This window comes from Geotrypetes seraphini, chromosome 2 (genome assembly GCF_902459505.1).
Source record: "Geotrypetes seraphini chromosome 2, aGeoSer1.1, whole genome shotgun sequence".
Lineage (NCBI taxonomy): Eukaryota > Metazoa > Chordata > Amphibia > Gymnophiona > Dermophiidae > Geotrypetes > Geotrypetes seraphini.
This window is the reverse complement of record NC_047085.1, coordinates 436,186,422-436,212,885: the sequence shown is the minus strand read 5'-3', so window position 1 is coordinate 436,212,885 and position 26,464 is coordinate 436,186,422. Positions and strand designations below refer to the sequence as shown.

Sequence of the window (26,464 nt, the reverse complement as noted above, 5' to 3'; positions counted from 1 at the left end):
AGCCACACTTTATTCTGGAACCAGTGGATTATTTCCTTCTACCCACTAGGACTTGTAGGAAGCCTCAAACTTCAGAGACTTTTAAACCCCTTCCCCTCAAACCTCATCACTGGTTCTGAAAAACATCAGTCAGTAGTAAAGCAGCCAGCAACATCTGTAGAGGATAATAACAAGAGAAAGGGAAATGGAGACATTCCCCGACAAGTAAGTGTTTTCTGCTCACAATTAGAAATGCAAAACAGCAACAATTAAACGTAATTGAATCAGGATATCAAACATTAGTAAGCTGAATGATAACAACGGTGCTATAAGTAGAAACAGCATACACTTACAGAAGGAGGTACCCTAACTAGAAACTCCCCAAAACTGAGTGCTAAACCCAATCAGATGGACTCTATAAAGGTTGGTCAGAAAACAGAAATCCAGCTTACCAGTACTTGAAAGGCAGATAATTTGTGAATCAGGAAAGCTCAGGGTTCCTGGAATAAAGTGTGGATTTACAAGAAAGAAGATTAGCAAAGGTAAGAACCTAATCTTTTGTTCTTATACAATCCCACCTTATTCTAGGACCAGTGAGATGTAACAGAGCAGTCCCAGAGAATCAGAGTGGGATTCATGAGCCTGCTGCTGAAACAGAGGCACCAAAAGCAGCATCCTGCTTGGCCGCCAAATCGATCTTGTAAAACTTGGTGAACATATGCAAATAAGACCAGGCAGCGGCCCTATAAATCTCATCCAGAGGAACCGCCGACTTTGCCCAAAAATATTAAACACCTCAGGCAGAATGAGCCCGCAATACGAGGGGGGTCTTCTTTCAGGCCGCCAAGTAAACTGTGGAAACGGCCATAAGGATTCACCTGGAAATGGTTGTCTTAGAAGCAGGCCTACCCTTGTGGGAAGGATCCACTAGAACAAACAGGTGGTCAGAGAGAAGACATTCGTTGGTGACTTCCAGATACTACAACAAATACCTGCGTGTGTCCCTTAAACCAGAGGAAGCAAAAGCAGGAAGTCAAACTTCCCAATTCATGTGAAAAATGAAAACCACTTTCAGAAGAAAGACAGGAACAGTGTGAAGCATCACACCAGAATTCACAAAACGCATAAAATGATCATGGCAGGAGAGAGCCTGAATCTCCAAAACTCTATGGGCTGAGGAAATAACAACCAGGAAGACTGCCTTGATCATAAGATCCATAAAGAATGCCTGCTCTAAAGACTCATACGGCGGACGAGCCAAAGAACGGAGAACCAGGTTAAGATTCCAAGTGGGACAGGGCAGGCGCAATGGAGGCCTAAGTCACAGAGCGCCCCATAGGAAACGAGCCACATCTAGATGAGCTGTCAATGAGCCCCTCAAAGAGGGAGGGCCCATATATGAAAGACAAGCAATCTGCACCCAGAGTGAAGCTACTGCTAGGCCCTTCTTCAGACCATCCTGCAGAAACTCCAGAATACAAGGAATCGAAAGAACAGACAGGTCCACCTGTCTCAGGGCACACCAGGCCTGCCAACAACTCCAAGCCTTCACATAGACTGCCCCTGTGGACTTCTGTTTGCTATGAAGCAATGTGTCAATCACTGCTGAAGAATAGCCCCATCTAGTCAAGGCCAAATGAACAACTACTTCATAAAATTGCGAGCCATGGAATCGATGGTGAAATACTCACATGGATTAGATTCAAACAGTTTTATTGATGCAAACATCATCAAATACAACAAATACAACATCAAAGCACACCAGAAAAGAAACTGAGCCTGCACGCTCAGGGAGGGACTCCTTGTGCTCCCCTGCCACCGAGCATTGTCTGAGAAGACATGAACGGCTTGATGACGGAAATGATCCTCGAAGTGGAAAAGATCCAGCTGAATCTCCTGAAGCACCAGGTGACTGAACGACCATTAGCGCCCACTGATCCTGAACAGGGACTGCCATACACACTGCTCCCCAGCCTTTGAGTCCCACATCTGTAGACAGGATCACTCAATCCAAGATTCAGAGGGAAAGACCCCTGGAGAGCGAGAGGGGACACTACCACTATGCAAGACTGTTCTGCGCCACAGTTGTCCAGGATAGGAGTGCATGGAATGGGTCCCGCTGGGGATTCCTGCATGGAAGCAGAACATCCTGCAGTGGACACAGATGGGCTCTGGCCCAGGGGACCACATCGATCGTTGCCCTAATGGTCCCCAGAACCTGGACGTCCTGCCATGCTGTCATGACTGGAGTGGCCAAAAGGTCCCTGATAGCCTGTTGAAGCTTCTCCTGATGGAACACAGGCAGGAACACTTTGTTTAGTTCCGTGTGAAATCAAACTCCTAGGTATTCCAAATCGTACGACGGCTTGAGGTGACTCTTCTTGAAGTTCATTACCCAGCCCAGACATTGTGGCAACAGTACCACCTGATGAACAACCTGACGTTCCTTGGACTCTGAGGGACCTCTGATTAACCATTCATCCAGATACGGGTAAACCAGAACACCCAGGGTGCGAAAATGGGCCATTGCCAACCGAAAGGGCATCACCACAAACTGGAAATGTTGCCCCAAGACATAGAACTTAAGATATTTCTGGTGGTCTGGAAAAAACAGGAATGCGGAGATATGTCTCCTTCAGATCCAGCGAGGCTAGGAACTCCCCCAGCTCCACCGATGCTATCACTGAGAATACTGTCTCCATCCAGAAGCGAGGCACTTTCAGCGCTGCATTGATTGCCTTGAAGTCCAAAATAATTCTTCAATTGTTAGAGCCTTGCCTTGGAATGATGAAGTATATTGAGTATCTCCTAGAGCCTGAGTCTCACTCTGGTGCGGGTTCTATAGCCGCAATGTCGAGTAATCTGCAGAGCATGGCCTGCACACAAACTGCCTTCTAGGGGCGGTCTGCTGGGGAATCCAGAAATTACTCATTCAGGGGATATAGAAACTCCAGTTTGTAGCCATCCCTGAGAACCTCCAAGACCCAGTGGTCAGAGGTAATGATCTGCCACTCCACCAGATTTTCATGGGGATGGGACAGCAGCCTGGCGTCAAACTTACTTCTATGCAGGAGCCACGGGATGACTCCCCATGGAAGGCTGTCATCAAAACCTACTGAAACTTTCTGCATACGCAGACGACATCTTGCTATATATTACACCAGACTCTATTCCCTCGATACTATGACTGACTCTTACTCGACTTGCTCCAGATACAAATTAAATGTGTCCAAAACTGAGGTCATGCCTCTAAATTGTCCTGGCCTGGGCTCAGCCATTCAATGTCAAGGACTGCATTGGTCTCCTAACAAACTCAAATATCTGGGCTTTTACTTTGGTCCTTCGATCTCCGATATGTTGGAATACAATACTACTTATATTATGGATACCATACGCTCCTTAACCAACAAGTGGTCTCTGTTGAAACTCTCATGGTGGGGACATAAGAACATAAGAACTGCTGCCGCTGGGTCAGACCAGTGGTCCATCATGCCCAGCAGTCCGCTCACACGGCGGCCCAACGGTCTAAGACCAGTGCCCTAACTGAGACCAGCCCTACCTGTGCACATTCTTGTTCAGCAGGAACTTATCTAACTTTGTCTTGAATCCCTGGAAGGTGTTTTCACCTATGACAGATTCTGGAAGAGCGTTCCAGTTTTCTACCACTCTCTGGGTGAAGAATAACTTCCTTACGTTTGTACAGAATCTATCCCCTTTCAACTTTAGAGAGTGCCCTCTCATTCTCCCTACCTTGGAGAGGGTGAACAACCTGTCCTTAACTACTAAGTCTATCCCCTTCAGTACCTTGAATGTTTTGATCATGTCCCCACTCAATTTCCTCTGTTCAAGGGAGAAGAGGCCCAGTATCTTTAATCTTTCGCTGTACGGCAGCTCCTCCAACCCCTTAACCATCTTAGTCGCTCTTCTCTGGACCTTTTTGAGTAATACCATGTCCTTCTTCATGTACAGCGACCAGTGCTGTATGCAGTACTCCAGGTGAGGGCGCACCATGGCCTGGTACAGTGGCATGATAACCTTCTTTGTTCTGTTCGTGATCCCCTTCTTTATCATTCCTAGCATTCTGTTCACCCTTTTTGCCACCGCCGCACATTGCGCGGACAGCTTCAACGACTTGTCGATCAGAACTCCAAAGTCCCTTTCCTGGGAGGTCTCTCCAAGTACCATCCTGTAATAATGCAGGAGATTTTTGTTACCGACATGCATCACTTTACACTTATCCACGTTGAACCTCATCTGCCATGTCGATGCCCTTTCCTTGAGCCTGATTATGTCACGTTGCAGATCTTCGCAATCCCCCTATGTAATCACTACTCTGAATAACTTTGTGTTGTCTGCAAATTTAATCACCTCGCTCGTTGTACCTATGTCCAGATCGTTTATAAAGATGTTGAAGAGCACAGATCCAACCACTGAGCCCTGCGGCACCCCACTGGTGACGATCTTCCAGTCCGAGTATTGTCCATTTACCCCCCACTCTCTGTTTCCTATGCTCCAGCCAGTTTTTAATCCATGTGAGTATTTCACCCTCGATTCCATGGCTCGCAATTTTCCGAAGTAGTCGTTCGTGCGGAACCTTGTCGAATGCCTTCTGAAAGTCCAGATATACAATGTCGACCGGGTCGCCCTTGTCTATTTGCCTGTTTACTCTCTCGAAGAAGTGCAGCAAGTTTGTCAAACAAGATCTGCCTTTGCTGAAACTGTGCTGGCTGGTCCTTATCAGTCCGTGTCCATCAAAGTGATCAATGATGCGGTCCTTTATCAGCGCCTCTACCATTTTTCCTGGTACCGAGGTCAGACTCACCGGTCTGTAGTTTCCCGGGTCTCCCCTCAAACCTTTTTTGAAGATCGGCGTAACATTCGTCACTTTCCAGTCCTCCGGAATCTTTCCTGATATAATCGACAGATTGGCTATTAGTTGAAGCAGTTCAGCTATGGTCCCTTTCAGTTCCTTGATGACCCTCGGATGGATGCTATTCGGTCCTGGGGATTTATCGCTCTTAAGCCTATCAATCTGCCTGCATACCTCTTCTAGACTGATCGTCAACCCTGTCAGTTTTCCGATTTCACTCCCAGCATATAGCCTAATGGGTATGCTGTGTATCTTCTTCGGTAAATACAGATGCAAAAAACGTGTTCAATCTGTCAGCGATTGCTTTGTCCTCCTTTAGCACTCCCTTTATTCCTTGGTCATCCAACGGTCCCACTGCTTCCTTTGCAAGTCGTTTCCCTTTAAAATAGCGAAAGAATGGCTTGAAGTTTTTCGCCTCCTTGGCTATTTTTTCCTTGTAGTCTCTTTTGGTCCCTTTTACCGCCTTATAGCACCTGCGTTGATGTTGTTTGTGCTTATTCCAGTTTTCATCCGTTTTTGATCTTTTCCATTCCTTAAATGAGTTTTTCTTGTCTCTGATCGCTTCCTTTACCTCTGCAGTAAGCCACGCTGGTTCTTTATTCTTTTTCCTCTTTGATCCCTTGTTGATACGCGGTATATATAGATTTTGCGCCTCGGTGACCGTACTCTTAAAAAGAGACCAAGCTTGCTCTAGCGTCTTTACAGTGTTTATCCTCTTATCTTCTTCCCCACCATGCGTCTCATCCCTTCATAATTCCCTTTTCGGAAGTTTAGTGCCATGGCCGTCGTTCTGGATTGATGTTTCATCCCTATTTCCAGGTTGAAGCGGATCATATTGTGATCGCTGCTTCCCAGGGTCCCTTCTACTTTTACATCTCTTGCCGGTCCTCGCAGTCCATTTAGAATTAGGTTCAGAATTGCATTTCCTCTCATGTTTTCCTTGACAAATGGTTCCAGGAAGCAATCACCTATCGTTTCCAGGAACATGGTCTCTCTAGCACAGCCGGAGGTGCCTAGGTTCTAGTCTATCCCCAGATAATTGAAGTCGCCCATGATAACTGCGCTGCCTCCCTTGCAGTTGCGTTTAATCTCATCCGTCATTTCTTCATCAATTTCTTTGGACTGTCCTGGGGGTCGGTAGTAGATGCCTATCCTCGTTTCTGGTCCATTTGCTCCCGGAATTGTGACCCATAGAGACTCTAACTTATCCGTCTGTTGTGGCATGTTCTCTCCAGTATATTCAATTCCCTCTTTAACGTATATGGCATTGCCTCCTCCTTTTTGAGTCACTATGTCTCTGCGGTATAGTTTGTATCCACGCCTTGAGACTATCAAAATGATGATATCTCCAGTGATAAACTATGTCTTGAGCATGCTGCCTATATATTTGAAACCGCAAACATACGCTCGCATTGACAAGTTAATGACTGAATTTCTTTGGAACCACAAACCTCCGCGTATCAGTCTAAAAAAGCTGAGGAATAGCAAGGATCTTGGAAGGGTTAACTTCCTAGACTTTAGATCATACCACACTGTCTTTCTCCCTTGACAAGGCTCCAAATGGATATGCCAGAAACCTGGAATCCCTGTCCCCCATTGGATCAAACTGGAAAGTTTGCTTTCAAAAGGATTACTATTAGATACTATTTCATTTCTGGAACACCTGGATGAACAGAGCACCAATGAAATTATCTCTTCCACTTGTCTGGCTGTGCGCAAAGTGGATGCCTTATCTCTGAGATGGAATAACCCCACACATATGCCAATATGGGGGAATAACAAAATATGCATTCAAAATAAACCGGTGTATCGATCTTCCTGGAGCAAGAAGGGGGTTAGAAAACTACACCATATTTACCTTCATGCTTGGATTGGCTTTCCGGAGTTAGTCTCTACATACAATATTCCCCGGTCTCATTACTTTCAATGGATACAAATCAAATCGGCCATAGGAGCTATGTTGAAAAAGCACAAACTTCGTGAAGAAATCCCACCACTGCTGACTTTCTGTAACAAATTATCTCACTCCAAACATGAGTCTGCCAACCGGTACAAATTCCTGAAAACCAACAATACTATGTCAATGGATAGCCTCTATTCAGTATGGGAGCGTGACACTGGTGTCCATGAGATCCTCTACTATGATGCAATCTCTCTATTTCCTTTTGTACAAGGCTTAGTGGACCCCCCTCCAAGCTAGCCAAATTATCTACAACAAATAACACAATTACTGCTACTTGTTGGTCCTGTCACTCTTCCACTGGCACGCTTGATCACATGATAATTTCTTGTCCCACTGTAGTCCATCTGTGGACACAAATTTGGAAGACAGTGTGCGCCATCCTCCACCTCTTGGAACCTATCATGCTTGCCATTGTCTTGTATGGTAATCATGGACTTCAGTCTCCTGTGATTGAGCCGGAATCACGATTGCTCAAAGTGATGATATCAACTGCTGTCAAATTGATATTAACACACTGGAAAAACTCATCCAGCTTGACATACTCAGCATGGTGGAATATGATCTGCATAACGGCAAAGTATGAACTAATAGATGCTGAAAGACTGGGTTCCCTTTCAAAAACCCAATCTATCTGGAAGCCATTATCTGAATTCTGTTTGCCTTTGACAGATAGTGATGTGTAACTTATCCTCTGATATGTAAATGATGTTTACTGATATTTACTAAGCACTTCTTGATTAGGTTATTAAGCTGTACGGTCAACTTTTCTGTTATTCCCTTTCCTTTTGTTCGTCCTTTGTTGGTAATGCACTTTCTGTAGCTCAAGAATCCCTCCAGACTGCTTTTATCATAAGCATTACCTTTCTTTTTTCCTGTAATTACTCTGGTTGTTATGTTTTACTTATGTCCCTGTGTTTTGCAAAAGCCAATAAATAGTTTTGAACTTAAAAAAAAAAACCTACTGAAGCATGGTCTGGCAGATGAAGAGGACCGCAGGCCCACCTATGGCCAAGATCATCTGATGAGACAAAAATTAGCATGCCCTGAACTTATGGTAGGGTGTGATCTATTCCCTGGCAGCGACTTGAGACTGCGAACCTGCACACTGGCCATAAGGTCATCCAGACCCTGACTGAACAGCAACTGACCCCAAAAAGGGCAACTGGCTCAAGTTCGCTTTAGAAAAAGCATCGCCTGACCACTGCTTGATCCAGAGTGGCCTACAAGCCAAAATGAAATAGGGGCTAAATTTAGCAAAAAACTTTCAAGATGTCTTACAAGGCATCAGCCATATAATCCATTCCCGAGATGATAAAATCCAAGTCACAAAGAACCACAGTGTTAGGATCATGGCACAGCTTAGAATAACTAGCCTGAGCCACAAAAGGGGAGGCTAATGCCAGCTTAACACCAGCGGCCGCTGAATCAAATAAGCGCTTAAGTACAAAATCCACACACCTGTCCTGAACATCCTTCAGGAACATTCCCCCATCACTGGAGAGAGAAGTGCGCTTGGTGACCTGTGTCACCGAGGAATCCACCTTTGTGAAAGCAAAGTGCTTGTTAAAAGCACCCTCCACGGGATAAGGCCGCACCATGGCGCAAACACATTTCAAGGGACTCTCAGGAGTCTCCCGGATATCCACAAAAATCTAAACGAGGATAAGCACGAAAAGAGATGGATTGTGGCTGCTAGACACTCATGAGAGAACATATTGTCATGACAGGCTGCTCAGACTATAGCTTCAATTCCTGAAGAGATTCGGAGATCAAATCCACAAAAAAATACCTGCGCACAGTGAGATCCTCCCCCACATCAGGAGATCCACACTGACCTGTATCCTGGAGATCAGCCAATGCGGGGGCCCCCGATGTAATCAGAGGCATGGAAAGAGTAACTGGTGCAATTGGGGGCACTACCTGCTTATTTGCCGGCATCCCTGAGGGAAGGTAAGAGACAAGACCCTAGTCCACCAGAGCAGGGGTCCTTGTGACCATCATGGCGACCAGTGGAAGAGGAACAGGCAGAGACTTCCTAAGCAAGTATGCCTGATAATGCATATGCACAAAATCGGAGGTAAACTCATCCTCCACGGCGGAAGCCAACCTCTGCGCACTAGTCTTGGACTGTTTGAAGGATTTAAGATGTTTTTCACCTTAGACACGCTTACATTTCACTTGAACAGTGCTAGTGCATTCCTCAGGGCTGTTCAATCCCATTTTCATGGGAGTCAGGACAGAAGGTGCTAGAAAACATTCCTTGGAGGTTGAAGGCACGGAATCCAGGCAAACCTTGCACCCCTCGTGAGCCGCAGCGCTCGTGGAACACGGCTGAGCATCCAACAGCTATCTACCACAAATGAGGCATGGATCCATCACATCCTGTCCTGGGGAGGCCATCTATGTGGTTTTCTTTCAAAATGGAAGATGGCAAGTGTAAAAAATAACTTTAAATTCAAATCAGGGAAAAGAAAATCCAAGAAGGCCGCAGGTACCGATTTTGACTAAATATTGCCCGGGAAAACTACAAGAACTTTAAAAAAAAAAAAAAAAAAAAAGCAATTTTAGAATTTTAGGGGTGGGGGTAGGGCATGCAGGTAAATTATTCATAAAACTCTTTTTAAGACTCCCCAAAATCACTGATTCAGGCTCTTGGCCTGTACGCACAGAATCAAGTGCTGACTGGAAAACACTGCAGGCAGAGCTGAAACAACTCACAGGGAGATACTCTGCCTCAAATTGCTGGAAAACTATACTTGAATTCTTCTGACTGCCTCACTGGTCTGACATCCTTGGCCAGGTACCTCCTTCATCTTTGGATATGCCACGCAGAATGCCTGGCGGAGGAATGCAGTCTGGCTCTGCTCCCAGATTTGCCTCCTCGGAACCACGCAGTCTGTGCTCGACCCACTAGTGGCAAACCTGGGGTGAGCTAGCTCCCAAGGGAACAGTCCCTGAGCCCAATCTGATGTTCAGGCTGTCCAGGGAGCTTCCTGCCAAACAGGGAACGCCCCAGAAGCAGACTTTTTCCAAAGGTCTGCAATCTCCTGCAGCTGGAGCTGTCCCTGAAGGGAGCCTCCACTGCATGAGGGCGAAAACCATGCACGCAAAGCATGAAAATACACAAAATAAATACGAGCAGAAAAAATAAGCTCCTACAGTTTGGCATGTAGGAAGGAAGACTGATGCTTGTAGAACCAGTGATGAGGTATGAGGGGGAGGGGTTTAAGTCTCTGAAGTTTGAGGCTTCCTACAAGTCCTGGCGGGTAAATGGAAATAACCCACTGGTCCCGGAATAAAGTGGGATTGTACAATAATTTCAATTTTCATTTCCAAAATATTAATAAAACATTTTAGAAATTTGGAGGTGTTTATGTGGAGGACTAAATATTTGTGGAACAGAGCTAAAATGTAGTTTTTACTTGGATTTAGCTTGAACCTTTTAAGTAATAGTTTAAGGCAAGTTACATTCAGATACAGGTGATGTTTCACTGTACCAAGAAAGCTTACAATCCAAGGGCTATATTTATTAAAGGTGCTACTGCGTGCTAACATATTAATTTATGTTATTAGCTAATAATGCATGCTATTTATTAATAATGCATGTTAGTAAATGTATTTCATATTTACTGTATATGTTTTCATATCCACAGGTCTACATGGCTTATAATAAAAATCAAGTCCTATATTTGTATCTAAGGTCACAAGGAGCATCAGTGGGATCTAAACCCTGATTTCTCTGGTTCTTGGCTCTATCAGGGTACTCTTCTGCTTTATTTGATTATCCTAAGTTAGGCCAAATATGAGAAGAAATGGTGCAATTATCTACAGATATTTGTCCATTAATGTTGTCACTAACTTAAACTTGAAATCACAATAAATTAAAAACATATGGATATGATGCATATAAGTATGAAATAAATTTATTAACATGCAGTCCCACTGCATAAAATGGGACCTGCAACAAATAATATTGTTATAGATGTCTAATTATATTATGCATGTCTAAGACACCTAACATATATGAACTATGTTTGATTTTTAATTGATTAATCTCATGAATACTTAAATATCTGAAAGAGCAAAACTATTTTCTGTTGTCCATTTGTTTGAATTCTTCCTGAGAAAAGAAAACAAATATATGAATGATAACTTTTCTGAAACTACTATATGGTAATAAATAGAGATGTTAATTAATTCATATATGTTTCCATTACTATTTAAATTGTTTTTTATATCTTTTAGTTAAAATACCCTTTATCTGGATGCCTCAAAACATTCTATTGATCTTCAGTCTTACTGTCACTTCTTTCTTCCCTATAGAGTGTTCAACATAGACTGCTGCTGTAAGCAATACAACTTAAATACAATTTGACTCCCACTTGGGTTCTAAAGTCTTAAGGTTTCAAATTCCAGTTTTCATAGCCTAGATCGCTAAACTAAGAGCATATGTTATTATTGCAAAAAAAAAAAAAAAAAAAAAGTTTATCCACCTAGGTTTTTTTTTAAGTTTTGAAACATGAGAATTAAAAAGTTTTGTTTAATATGACCTACAGGCTCAGTGCAGTCCTATGTCTACTAGAAGACACACATCTGGTCATTTCCCAAGGATTTAGCTTTTATCCTTCCTCTTCAAGAACATACAAAGGAACTCTCAGTATGCGTAAATGAGATGCAATAAGACTTTGTTAAACCTGTCCTCCAGCTATCATGTTTAAAAGATTATCCCTGCATGATTTTCCTCACAATTAGCATTTTTGTCAGAGTACCATTCAGAAAAAATGCCAACTGGATGCTATTTTACTCACAACTCTCAACTAGAATTGTTTGTCCAAGGCAAATCAAAAAAGCACTAACAATACTAAAACTATAACATCTTTTCACTAATGTTAGGAATAATTTATGTTATATTTGTAAAATAGATTGTAATAAACTAGTAATCTATGAATATTCCGATGTATCAATTCAATAATCTTTCATCAGTTTAGATGATACAACTCAAATACATCGCTTAAGCTAAAATATAAACCAAAGAGATACATTTTTCATGCCATCTACAAAAAAACCCAACACCACCACCTTCAATTATTATTTTTGTTCAACCTTTTCTAGCAATGGAGGCATGCTGTTTATGTATATTTCATAGCTGTAGGCATCAAGAGCCAGAAGTACTAAACAATTTTCCAATTTAGGTGTTCAATTACGAGTATTAACAGCACAAATGAATGTTATTTACATGTTATTTACTGCAGAGCCTATTGCAAAAAATGGTTTTCTTATAGACCCTTAATTTATCTAGCCTTAACTGACAATAGCAGTAAACCAAATTATGTAATAAACTGGAATTAATCTTTCCTTCTAGCATTAACACACACAGAGCCTAATTTTATTAAAACAAATCAAGAAAATTCTGATGAGAGACATCCATAAGGCACATAACATAAAGAAAAAGTAATAACAGAATACTTACTGTCATTAGGAGTGCCCTGTTCTAGCAAAAATTGTTGGCCTTCACTCCATTGCCTTTCCAGAAACTGCTCTATGCTTGCTGCCACTGGAGGTATATTCTCCAAACTGTTGCTGCCTGGAGGATCATAGCGGATTTGCAAATTGCTTATAGGGGAGCTGAAATATAGCAATGTTCATATTTAAAAATAAACAAAATAAATAAAAGGAGTATTAATTTTTTCTTCCTTGTGAAAATGGGGCCACCTATATAGGCCACTTTAATTGCAGAATGTCCGCTATTACGCACAGTGAACAATCTCAAGCCCCATAGGAAAATATATGAGGTGGTACTGGCTTGTTATGTTTATTCAGAGCTACTAGAGACTAAAAGTAATGTATGGGTAGAGGAAGGAAGAGCGAAAAGGCATTCTGTGAAGAAAACTAAAACAAATGTCCAGGATCTTCTGGAATTGCTTGGGGATTAGAACCAAAATTTACATTGAACCCTCTTCATAAACAATTTTAGGCAGATATTCAGCAGTCTGGCCACATAAATAAGAATATATTGATAGCAATATGCAGAGTTAGTAGTCATATCCACACAAGCCAAACCACGGAATACATTGTTATAACTTAAAATGGATAACGTAAATTCTCTCTGCTGGGCATGATGGACCTCAGGTCTGACCCAGCGGAGGCATTGCTTATGTTCTTATGTAATCTGTCCTGGACTAAAGAGTTAGACATAGGGTGGAAACAAACAAATCTAATGCCGTCTAGCGCCTCTGTTATAATGAAAGATGACCGAGCAACTAAGTTGCTTTCCTGTAACAGGTATTCTTGAAGACAACAGAATAATCACGTATACATGAGGGAGATTTCATCTGACAGTAATGGCTAGAGAATTTCTTACATAGCTGTGAACTTTCAACCTAGGTGCCATCATGCAGGGCCCTTTGATTCAATAAATAAACCTCCTTAGCATTGAAGCCCTCCCTCTGATGTAAAACGCATCAGCGGGCAAGCTTCCCGGTTAATCGATGGCCAAGTGTAGGCAGGGACACTGTCACAGTCTGAAGAGAACGAGTGCGTCTAGACCTGAAAGAAGGTTGAAAATCCGCAGGAGCCATGTGGGAAGGGAGGAAAAAAGATGTTCTATGAGCTGGGGGGGGGGGGGGTAGAAGCGTGGGAAGCATAGGAATGGGAAGGGGGGCACAGTAGCTATGCCCTTTTCCAAAAAATAAAATTGGCAGCCGGAGGTCAGAAGAGTCAGTTATGGCTCTCCTGACTGCCCCATCTACCTCCTCCCGGCAGTGGCAACGAGGTGAGCCTGCTACCGTTGGCCTACCCCAGAAGCTTTCATTCTGCAGCATCAAATCTATGCAGGAACAGGAAGTCGCTGCAGAATGAAGACTTCCAGGGCAGGCCAATGGTAGAAGGCTCATCTCATTGCTGCTGCCAGCTGTCCGAAGATTTAAAATTACAGTGGCCAGGGAAGAAATAGGTGGGGGAGTCAGGAACTGGAGAGAGAGGCCGTGCCACAGGATCCCGCTTAGGAGGAGGAAGAACATATACTACATGGGCTGGGGATGAGGGAGTTGGGAAGGCAGGGAAGGACAGATGCTGAATGGGCTGGGAGAGAAGGGTTGGGAAGAAAGGGAAAAAAAGATGCTGCATGGGTAGGGTGATGGGAAGAGAGGGAAAGAGAGATGCTGCCGGTGAGGGAGGAAAGAGAAAGGGAGAATTATTGGACATAGGTACATGGAGTAGGAGGGAAAGAGAGATGGTGCACATGGGGAAAGGAAGAAAAAGGAAGAATTGTTGATCATGACCATGGTAGAGAGGAAGGAGGGAGAAATATTGGATGTTATGGTGGAGAAGGAAGGGTGGGATAGATGGAAAGGGATGCAAGAGGAAGGAATACTGAACATGTTGGTGAAGAGAAGGGAGGAAGAGATATAGCATGGTGATGGAGAAGGTAGATAGAAGGAGAATGTTGGGTATGGGGCTGGTAGCGAGGGACAAAAAGCAATGTTACTTACCGTAACAGTTGTTATCCAGGGACAGCAGGCAGCTATTCTCACTAGTGGGTGATGTCATCAGACAGAGCCCCGGTACGGACGTCTCACAAGCACGTGTTGCTTGTAGAAACTTAAAAGTTTCTAGATGCCCGCACCGCGCATGCGCCGGTGCCTTCCCGCCCGGAGGTCCGGGCGTGTCTCCTCAGTTCAGGTAGCTAGCCTGAGAAGCCAACCCAGGGGAGGTGGGTGGGACGTGAGAATAGCTGCCTGCTGTCCCTGGATAACAACTGTTACGGTAAGTAACATTGCTTTATCCCAGGACAAGCAGGCAGGTATTCTCACTAGTGGGTGACCTCCAAGCTAACCTCAGTGGGATGGAGGGGGAGTTGGCGACTTAAGAGAATAAATTTTTCAATACTGTTTGGCCAAACTGTCCATCCCGTCTGGAGAGAGTATCCAGACAATAATGTGAGGTGAATGTGTGAACCGAGGACCAGGTGGCAGCCTTACAAATTTCCTCGATTGGTGTTGATCTGAGGAATGCTACTGAGGCTGCCATTGCTCTGACCTTATGGGCTGTGACCTTACAAGGAAGTGATAATCCAGCCTGGGCATAGCAGAAAGAGATACAAGCCGCCATCCAATTAGAGATGGTGCGCTTTGATACGGGTCTTCCCAACTTATTAGGGTCGAAGGAGACAAAAAGTTGAGGAGTGGTTCTGTGTGGCTTGGTGCGATCCAGGTAGAAAGCCAACGCACGTTTACAGTCTAGAGTGTGAAGGGCCGATTCTCCGTGGTGAGAATGGGGCTTAGGGAAGAATACTGGAAGTACAATGGATTGGTTGAGATGAAATTCTGAGACCACCTTAGGCAGGAATTTCGGGTGAGTGCGGAGGACCACCTTGTCATGATGGAATACTGTGAATGGTGGATCCGCCATCAATGCCTGGAGTTCGCTGACTCTGCGAGCGGACGTAAGGGCTACCAGGAAAAGCACTTTCCAGGTGAGATACTTAAGAGGGGCCCTGTTGAGTGGTTCAAACGGGGGCTTCATGAGACGGGAAAGGACTACATTGAGGTCCCAAACTACTGGGGGTGGTTTGAGAGGAGGGTTAACATGGAAGAGTCCTTTCATAAATCTGGCGACCACCGGATGGGCCGAGAGGGGTTTCCCTTGTAGGGGCTGGTGGAACGCCGCAATAGCGCTCAGGTGGACTCGTATGTAGACTTGAGCCCGGATTGAGATAGGTGTAGGAGATAGTCCAGCACGGAGGATAAGGAAGCTCGCTGAGGTTCCTTTGATTTAGAAACACACCATGAGGAGAATCTAGTCCATTTCTGGGAGTAGCATTGTCGAGTGGCGGGCTTCCTGGAAGCTTCCAAGACCTCCCTCACTTCTTGAGAGAATTGGTGAGGGGTTACGTTGAGAGGAACCAAGCTGTCAGGTGGAGAGACTGCAGGTTGGGATGAAGCAGTGATCCTTGATGTTGAGTAAGTAGTGAAGGAAACACTGGAAGTGGTACTGGTTCCCTGCTGCTGAGTTGAAGTAGGAGGGAGAACCAAGGTTGTCTGGGCCACCGAGGAGCTATTAGAATCATGGTGGCCTGTTCGAGTTTCAGCTTGACCAGAGTCTTCTGGATCAGCGGGAATGGTGGGAACGCATATAGAAATCGTTTCCCCCAGTTCAGTAGAAAAGCATCTGCCTCGAGGCGATGAGGGGTGTAGATCCTGGAGCAAAACTGAGGCAGTTTGGAGTTGTGGGGAGCCGCAAAGAGGTCTATCTGAGGCGTCCCCCACTGTGTGAAGATTTGGTGAAGGGGGCTGGAATGGAGAGTCCATTCGTGCGGTTGTAGTAGACGACTCAGTTTGTCTGCTAAGACGTTGTTCTCCCCCTGAATGTAGACTGCTCTGAGGAAGGCGTTGTGGCGCACCGCCCAGTCCCAGACTCGTAGAGCTTCCTGGCAAAGGAGGGCCGAGCCCGTGCCTCCTTGCTTGTTGATATAATACATGGCGGCCTGATTGTCTGTGCGAATGAGGATCACCATGTCGTGAAGTAGGTGTTGGAAAGCTTGGAGCGCATTGAAGATGGCTCTGAGTTCCAGTAGATTGATTTGGTGTAGTCTTTCCGCACTGGTCCAGAATCCTTGGGTGCGGAGACCATCCAGGTGGGCCCCCCATGCATAATTCGACGAATCGGTTGTGAGAACTTTCTGATGGGGGGGAGAGTGCATCAGCAAACCTCTGGATAGATTCGAAGAGGTCATCCACCAAAGTAGAGACTGCCGAAGAGCAGGTGTGACTAAGATGTGTTTGGATAGTGGATCGGACGTCTGATTCCACTGTGATGCCAGGGTCCACTGGGGGATCCTGAGATGGAGTCTGGCAAAGGGTGTCACATGTACTGTGGAGGCCATATGGCCCAGGAGCACCATCAGTTGTCTCGCCGGTAGGGTTTGGCGAGAAGACACCGACTGGCAGAGATGAAGAAGAGACTCCATGCGTTGCAGAGGCAGGAATGCTCGGAGTCGGGTGGTGTCCAGGACCGCTCCGATGAAGGGGAGGGACTGGGTGGGTTGTAGATGAGACTTGGAAAAGTTGATCTCGAAGCCCAAATTCTGGAGGAAGTAGGTTGTAGCCAAGGTCGCCGAAGTGACCTCTGGGGCTGACGGGGCCTTGATGAGCCAGTCGTCGAGGTATGGGAACACCTGTAGACCCCTGTCCCGGAGTGCCGCGGCCACTACCACCAGGCACTTTGTGAAGACTCTGGGGGACGAAGATAGGCCGAATGGTAGCACTCGATACTGTAGGTGCAGATTTCCCACCCGAAATCTGAGGAACTTTCGGGAGGCCGGGTGAATGGGGATGTGAGTGTAGGCCTCCTTGAGATCCAGGGAGCATAACCAGTCATTCTGCTCGAGGAGGGGGTATAGAGAAGCCAAAGTCAACATGCGAAACTTCTCTTTGACCAGAAACTTGTTGAGGGCCCGAAGGTCTAAAATGGGTCGCAGGTCGCCCGTTTTCTTCGGGACGAGGAAGTACCGGGAGTAAAACCCTCGGTTCAATTGGTCTGACGGGACCGGCTCGACAGCCCGAAGCTGAAGTAAGGTTTGGACTTCCTGAAGAAGAAGGGCGGTCTGCGTCGAGCTTGAAGGATACTCTCTTGGAGGATGGTCCGGGGGGACCCGATGGAATTGAAGAGAGTATCCTTCTCTTATGATGGTAAGGACCCATAGGTCCGTGGTTATGGCCTCCCATCGATGGTAAAAAAGATGGAGGCGGCCCCCTATGGGAGAGGCTGAGTGCAGAACGGTGTCGGTTATGCTCCCGGGAGGGGAGTCAAAAGGGCTGGGGAGCCTTAGGTGCAGCCGGTGGCTGAGGTTTTTGCTGAGACTTCTGGGGAGGTTGTCTCTTCGCAGGTTGTCTCGCAGCAGGCATTTGTCTGGGCATGTAACGCCGCTGGTAAATCAGGGGTGGCCTGGAAGGTCGAGACTGTTGGGGTTTGGGTTTGGGCCGCAGGATGGATTGAAAAGATTTTTCATGATCCGACAGCTTCTTGGTAACAGTTTCGATAGACTCATCGAACAGGTCAGCTCCCGCACATGGTACGTTGGCGAGTCTGTCCTGGAGGTTGGGATCCATATCGATTGTACGGAGCCATGCCAGGCGACGCATGGCTACCGCGCTTGCGGCAGCACGTGCCGAGAGTTCGAATGCATCGAAGGAGGATTGCATCAGCTGGAGGCGTAATTGGGAGAGGGAGGCTACCACTTCCTCGAACTCGAATCGAGCTTGGGTGTCTATGAACGGAGTGAACTTGCGGAGCACCGGCAAGAAGAACTCCAGATAGGAAGAGAAAAAGAAATTGTAGTTCAGCACCCGTGACGCCATCATGGAGTTTTGATAGAATTTTCTACCAAATTTGTCCATCGTTCTCCCCTCTCGGCCCGGCGGTACAGAGGCGTAGACCTGGGAGGGATGAGAGCGTTTAAGAGAGGACTCGACCAGTAGGGATTGGTGGGAGAGTTGAGGGCCCTCAAACCCTTTATGGTGCACGATGCGGTATCGAGCATCGAGTTTGCTGGGAATCGCCGGTATGGAGTACGGTGTTTCGAAACACTGCATGAAGGTCTGATCCAGCAATTTATGCAGGGGGAGCCGAAGCGACTCCGTTGGAGGGTTAGGTAAATGCATGGTGTCCAGATACTCTTTGGAGTATCGGGAGCCCGTGTCAAGGGTCACATCCAGATCATCCGCCATTTGTCGGAGGAATGATGAGAAAGACAATTGATCCGCCAGCGTCGGTCTGTGGGACGGGCTGGAGGAGGAGGAGGCCTCCGGGTCCATGGACATCGGGGAGTGGCAAGGAGAATCGGGTACGGGTGTCTCCTCGTACTCCGGTCCCTCCGGAGGGGACACCTCTGATGAGGAGTATCCCATACGTTGCAGTTTTTTCTGCGGTGACACCTCCGAATGGCGTGAAGAGTGCCAGGATGAGTGTCTTGATCGGTGCCCGTCTCGGTGGCGGGACGGGGATCGGGATCGTCTGTGCATCGCATGGTCTCCCGAGGCCCCCAAGTGGTGGATAGGGCTGGAAGCGGTGGATCGCAACTGGGGTTGCGATGCGGATTCTTGCGATGCTACCCAAGTCTGGTAAGGAGTACGGAAGAACTCTTCCTGACTATGCCCAGGGCTTTGAGTATCGATCGGAGGTCTGGTCCCATGTTGGCGCGGAGGCGTAATGGGCTCTAATGGCGGCATATCGGTAAGCGAGGCTTGCCGCATGGGCATCGCCGCCCTCCCCCGTTCGTCCTCGTCGGTTTTCGAGGTCGAACGGCGTGGAGGAGGGGGAGGGGGCGGACCGCCCCTTTGGACCGGTACCGGGAGGTCACCCTGTATGGCAGCGATGAGCCCGGGTCCGATGGTCTGCATGAGCTCAACGAATTGAGCTTCCAGCATGGACCGTAGCGAAGCCGATAAGGAGGGATCCGCACCGAAAGGGGGTCCTTCTGCACGGTCATCGCGCTCCTTCGAGGTCGAGTGCTTCTGCTTAGTAGCTTTCGGCACTTTGATGACCACTGGTGGCACTGTGGAAGGAAGAGGTACCTGAACCGAGGAGACCGGGGCAGGCACCGACGTCGAGCTCGTGGATGGTGTCGGGATGAACGATGCCGGTTTCACCACACTCGATGCAGGAGGGGTCGATACCGGTTTCGCCCGAACCGGGGAGGTATCAGATGAAGTGGAGGCTGAGGGATCCTTAGCTGCGTCCATCTTGAACATCGATTCCCACAATAGGCAATGCCGCTTGAATGAGCGTGCCGTAAGGGTAGAGCAAGGCCTGCACGATTTCGGAATGTGGTCAGGGCCCAAACACTGCAAACAGCGCCGGTGAGGGTCCGTGAGTGAAATCGCGCGTTGGCACTTGCTGCACTTTTTAAACCCGGTGATTGGCCGGGACATAGGCCGGAAAATCTCCGCCGCGAGGTCGAAGCCAGTGGGCCTGAGCCACGTGGCCGGCCCGTTCGACCCGCCGGAGGAAATAATCTTCTTTTTTTTTTTTTTTTTTTTTTACTGAAAAAGAAAAGTACTGTTAACTGTAATTAAAAGAAAGCGAAAACGCGGACAAGGAAGGCAAATTTAACTGAATTCAGCTAGCGCATGATGAAGTTGAACTTCTCAGCTCCGCGGAAAGAAAAGAACTGAGGAGACACGCCCGGACCTCCGGGCGGGAAGGCACCGGCGCATGCGCGGTGCGGGCATCTAGAAACTTTTAAGTTTCTACAAGCAACACGTGCTTGTGAGACGTCCGTACCGGGGCTCTGTCTGATGACATCACCCACTAGTGAGAATACCTGCCTGCTTTGTCCTGGGATAAGATGCTGTACAGGAGCCAGGAGATGAGAGAGGGAGAAATGTTGCACTTGGCAGTGAAGGGGGTGGGAGAGATGCACCCTGAATCCCCCCTTCTCTCTCCCCTTTCCCACTCCCTTTGCAGCAAGAGAGGGAATAAGAGAGATGGTGAACAGAGAGAGAGAGTGTGTGTGTGTGTGGGGGGGGGGGGGGGAGACATGTTGCATATGGGGGTGGAGGAGAGGAGAGGGAGGAAGAAATTTAGAAAATAGGAAAGCAGAAAAAATGAGAAACGAAGCAACAAAGGTAAAAAAGGTAAAAAAAGGAATTTATTGACTGAAATATGTTAGCTTTGGTAAATGTACATAGCAGATGTCTTTGTATTCTGTTCAACAGAAAAGGAAATGCATTTCTGATTTTATTTCTCCAGTGTTTAAGTACTTGCTGACCCTTGCTGCAGTTGTTGGGATCCTCAAGCACTGCCAGCTGAGGACCTCCTCCAAAGGTGGCCAGAACTCCCTTCTACCAAGCATACCATTCACTAGCAGCATCCTTGAGCCACTGAGGTGCCAGCATTTGTGACTTAGGGATGATGCTGCTGCCTGCCAAGCTTGGTAAAAGGGATTTTTGGCCACCTTCAGAGGAAGTTTTCAGCTGACATAGCCTGAAGGTTCTCATCAGCTGGAGTATTTATATTTTATATTTACATTAGAGGCTCTGGCAGAGACCCATTTACAAAGTGTGTATTCTTCCCAATTAATATTTCCAAATTAATAAAGTGTCTTTGCTTATTTATAAATGGGTCTCTACAAGATCCTCTAATTCAGTAGCATAATTAAATGAAATAACTACTTCTGAAGTTTATGGGGAAGAGTGGGGCCAGAAGAGATTACTTGAAGGGATGGATTCAATTCCAGGAGGGACGGGTTTGATTTCTGTCCCCACATAATTCTCTAGGCTGTTTACTTTGCTGAACAAGGACTTAGTTGAATTGGTAGCCTGTTCCAATACATTGAGAAAACATTGTTTTTGGCTGAGGTTAAGGCTTGGCGGTACTTTGTTTTCTATAGTAAAGTCTGTTTCACCCAGACAAGATTTATGACATCTCCTTTCCAGTTTCTGTCCTTCCCGCTTAAGGATCATTCTGCATATGCACAATGTCCCATATTTCTGTTGTCATAAGGGGCATCTTGCAATCCTGAATACAGTCCAACTCTTTGGAGAGGTGGGTGGTGAGGAAGGGCAGATAGCAATCGTCACTGATAGGAACTCTTAGCTATAGGTTTTTGTAGACAAAAGGCCAATTTATATTGAGAAAATAACCCAGGAATAGTAGTAATAATAATGAATGAACCTTAGGGAAGAGCTCAAAGAAACTTTGCCCAATAGACTGACTAAAACTACTGTCATACTGGGAGCCTTTCCAGGGGTGTCCAACCTGCGGCCCAAGGGCCGCATGCGGCTCTGTGAAGTATTTTGTGCAGCCCCGGTCGAGGGTGATGCAGTGTTTTCTTCTGCTGCCCCCAGGTGTTTACCATCTTGCCGGCTCCCTCCTCTGTCTTGCTGCAGCATTTGCACATTTGTGCGGCCCCAGAAACATTTTTTTCGGCCAATGTGGCCCAGGGAAGCCAAAAAGTTGGACACCCCTCTAGACAGTAATGGGATATAAACATGTGGACAGCATTCCTCATTGCAATCTTCCAGATACTCTACTACTACTAGTAATCATTTACATAGCGCTGAAAGACATATGCAGTGCTGCACATTTTGACATTTATAGACGGTTCCTTCTCAGAAGAGCTTACAATCTAACTTGGACAGAGAAACATGACATATAGGATTGGGGATTCAGAACCCAAGGTGAGAGGAGTTAGGAGTTGAAACCACTTTCAAAGAAGTGAGCTTTTTTTTAAAAATAGATTTCAAATTAAATATCAAGCATTACAACTTGTACAGAAAGAAATTAAACCCGTGTTCATAATTCAATAAAGTTTTCATTTTAACAAAGCAACTAATAGTAAGAATATCAATAGCATAGGTTTAACTTTACTCAGGCGAGAGGGACAGCAGCGAGAGGTAGCTCCGCCCACCCCTCTGATGTCAGCGCTTGGATCCAGAGCTCCCCCTTAAAAGGGGAGGGGCCAACGGCGCACAGCCGATCAGCGCAAAGGGCCTTAAGAAGGGCAACCACAGCAGCCACACCAGCAAGCAGAACAGAGGGAGACCACAGCAGCCATACCAGCAAGCAGGGAGAAACCACTTCAAACAGACCAGCAAGCGGAGAGCAATGGAAGCAGCAGACGGAAGCAGGATGTTGAGCTACCCAGTTTTCTGCACCGTTTGTCATATGTATGACTACCTCCCCTATGGGAAGCGGTCTTATGTATGCACTCGATGCAGGGAACTGGAGCGCCTGAAGAAACAAGTTAGACTCCTGGAAAGCAGAATTCTGGAACTAGAGGCACTTCAAGCAGTGGAGGAGGAGGACAGAGAGGCAGACAACTTCAAGACGGAGGAAACTACTGAGGAAGAAGTCCGGGAGTTAGAGAAGTGTTCAAATATCTTGGATAAGAAGGGGAGGAAGGAGATGGGGGCGACAGTTGGAGGGACACGTGGGGTTCAGTGAGGGTTTCTTGAGGAGGGGTGTGACAAAGGCATATTTGAAGTCATCAGGGACAGTTGCAGTCGAGAGCGATAGGTTGAGGATGTGACAGATAGAAGGGATGACAGAGGGCGAGATAGCACTGAGCAGGTGAGTGGGAATCAGCTCAGAGGAGGATGGGTTTGGAGTGGGTTTGGAGGATGAGAAAAGATGTGTGGTTTCCTCCTCAGTGATCTCAGAGAAAGAGGGTGTGGTTTCCTCCTCAGTGATCTCAGAAAAAGAAGGGTGGCGGGTGTTGAAGGGATGTTAGTAGAAGGGGCAGATGGAAGGAGAGGAAGGGGAAACAGCCTAGTTGAGAACTCAAGGTGAATCTTATGAATCTTATAATAGAAAAACTCTGCCACTGTCTGGGGAGAAATTGAAGGGGGTATAGGCTGTGAGGGTGTTTTGAGTAGGGAATTTAGTGTGATAAAGAGATGGTGAGGATTGGAGCTAAGAGAAGTGGTTAAGTGGATATAGTATTCTTGTTTGGCCAGCGAGAGGGCAGACTGGAATGATGTCAGCATGAATTTGAAGTGAATGAAAACAGTGTACACATGGGATTTAAGCCAGAGATATTCAGCGTAACAGGCACATAGTGTTGGAAGTGGATGTGGGGGTGGGGGATGGGCCAGGGTTGGGGTTTGGCACACCTAATAGGATGTGAGATTGGAGGAGCAAGGGTATTTCGAGCAGAGGAGAGAATGGTATTATAAGAGAGGACAGCAATTGATCTAATATACACATCTTGTTTCTTTTGATTCATTGACTGACAGAATTTTCACCCAACCCGGCTTTACATATCCCTGTGATCAACTCACTCTCTGCCAGAATCCCTCCTCCAGCTCAGTGCAGCAGTACCTTTAAAGGTTTATATAACCCCATTAATTCATTCTGTCTCAGTAGAGCTTTCAATTGATCTAATAAACACATTTTGTCTCTTTTGGTAATTTACTCTGTGTCTAATTGCATTGAAATTCTCTCTCTTTCTTGTAAAAGTGCTCCTGTACTTCTCAAATAGTATTTGGAATTTTGACTATTTTCTTAATGCTGTATTTTCAAATGCATATGAAACTCTCTTCTTTCCTGTGACCTCTTATCTTCAATCTTAGCTTTTATGCTAATTAATCCAAAACATTCATTCACTTTCATTAAAGTATAAGTTACCTCTAGGAGATAGTTTCCACAGCCACACCATGAACTCAGCCTAGACCCACCCACCAATCATCCTCCATCTGTTGCCCAACCAATATAGAATAAATGTAACTCATCTATCTTCCATCATATCCAGGACAATTCTCGCTCCCTCCCCTCCCCAATGACTCCTGTTTACCAATGAAAACAAAAAAAACTCTGTGTAGTGACAATGTTCCTAAATGGACTTTATTTGAAAGTGTCAAAGTTCCAAAGGTACACTGAAATCATCCACATAAAATAAATTCATCCACATAAAAATAGGTTATCCACATAAAAGCCTTAAAGGACCTAGTCTGCTAGGGATACAGGACCCAATACGGTCCGCGTTTCGACACAAAGTCTTTTTCAGGGGTCCTTGGGGGTCCTATAAAGGTGAATACGTGGGAAACAATTGTGTGGTGAACCGGAAGTGAGACACTGCTTGCATCCGCTTCAATCTGTCCCTCTGTTCCCGCTCCACAATATCAAACATTTGATCCTTCTCTTCCCCATGCATCTCTACCTCTCTCTTTCCCCAATTTTCCTTTCTTTGTTTCCCCATGTGCCACCATCTCTTTCCCTCTCACTCACACATTCATACCCAACAATTCTCCCTTTCTATTCCTTCCCTCCTTTGTCCCAAGTTAGTGCTCCTTTCCTCCCTCCCTTCTGTGTCCGATGTTCATGCCAACTCTCTTCCTTCTGAGTTGAGTTTGTGCCCCCTCACCCTCCCTGCCTTCCACCCATTGTCCCAGACTTGTGCCCCTCCAATGCCCCAACGTGCTCCTCCCCCCTTCTCTCTTTGTCCCAGAAAGATCTTGTCCCCTTACTTGTTCGAGCCGTACTCGCTCCATTTGCCTTCAGTGGCTTGTTGGGGGAACACGCAGCCAGCAGCAATTCACATGCTGCACATGGCTGACCCACAAGCCTTCCCTTCGACATCATTTCCGACATTGGAGAGAAGGATTCCGGGTCAGCTACATCCAACGTGTGAACCGTTGCCTGCTGTGCGTCCCCTCAACAAGCCACTGAAGGCAGAAGGAGCGAGTGTGGCAAGGAGGTAACTGGGAACTTCCACCCCCCTCCCCCCTGCTGACCCGGAAGGCTTTCCTCTGACATCAGCTCTGACTTCGGAAGGAATCCCTGTGGGTTGGCTTCGGGAGGGAGGGGGAGACGGGCAGGGATCCTTGGCAGAGGCTTCAGTGGATGGGACAGGCAGCAAGGAGGGATCCCCAGCGGCGGCAATGCAGCTTAGATGGAAAGGCAGGGAATTTTCTCCGCGGCGGCCATGATGTGAACCCCCTACACGCGCCCGCATACCTCAAGGGTACGTGTACCATGTCTTCAGAAACGCTGGCCTAGTAGTCAGTGCAGTAGACTGTAGAGAAAAGGACCCAGGCCCATATCCCTTTCCAACTGGTTGGAAAATGTGAGTATCTCAAAAACCATAAAATACCTACATAACTCAAATATAGGTGACACCTGCAGGTATTAGGGCTATTGTAGTCATATACAGTTGAGAACAGCATTTTTTTTGCTATTCCTGCAGAGCTCACCATACAATTTAAGGGTGTTATGATGTGATGTGCACCTGGGACCTTTTATGTGAAGTTCACTGCAGTGCCCTCCAGGCATCCCAATGACTTGTTTTTGTGCATTTTTCCCTTGGACATTTTTGTATGAAAATGGCCCTTAAAGAAAGATACACTGGGCACAAAAATGTCTAAAATAGAGCAATTTTCATACCAAAGAGACATGTTTTTCTGGTTCAAAAATTACCATGCTTGACACTGGATTTTGGGATGTTTTTTGCAAAAATGTCAGATTTGGATGTCATATCAAAAAATACCCCTATCATGTAATTATTTTTGTGTAAGTTCAACATAATAACTGAAAATACTGTACTTTTTATGTCATTCTTGAGTTGTTGCTAGCATTTAAAGTTTCTGAAAGCACCCATTTTAGCCATTCCCGGAATATTCTTAGCCAATCTAGTTTGCAGGAGATCCACAATAATATGCAAGCGAGAGATTTATAAGCACGCCCTCTATTGTATGTACATTTATTTAATGCTTATTCAGTGTGGTACCCTAAAAACTAGAATGGCTAGAAGGTACTCTATGAATGGCTTGAGAAATACAGAACTAGGGCACTTTTCTACACTGATTTTTATAGAACCATATACCAACATTATCTCTAGCAAGTACAGCATGCATACATTTAAAGTAGGCTTAACGAATGCTGCAAAATTATGACTATGGGCTCCTTTTACAAAGGTGCGTTAGGGCCTTAACGCGCGGAATAGCGCGTGCTAAAATGCCATGCGTGCTAGCCGCTACCGCCTCCTCTTGAGCAGGTGGTAGTTTTTCGGGTAACATGCGCTAATCCGGTGTGTGCGCTAAAAACGCTAGCACACCTTTGTAAAAAGAGCCTTATGTTATACTGAAAGTGCTCATATTTAATTTTAAATGAACAAATTATTTTAGATAAAAGACCAAAATTAAGACCCAAAGAAA

General features: G+C 46.0%; 1 protein-coding gene across 3 annotated transcripts in view; it reads right to left on the bottom strand.

The window, feature by feature from the left end:
* Window positions 1-26,464, bottom strand: part of MLLT10 (MLLT10 histone lysine methyltransferase DOT1L cofactor) — a 692,838-nt gene that overhangs the window by 56,855 nt on the left and 609,519 nt on the right. For all 3 annotated transcript variants that reach the window (XR_004538143.1, XR_004538144.1, XM_033931325.1), the window contains one exon: window positions 12,283-12,437. Coding sequence is in view for 1 of the 3 variants with exons in the window: in XM_033931325.1 (XP_033787216.1) it covers window positions 12,283-12,437 (155 nt within the window). In the remaining 2 variants the exon portion in view is untranslated. The remainder of the gene's footprint in view (window positions 1-12,282; window positions 12,438-26,464) is intronic.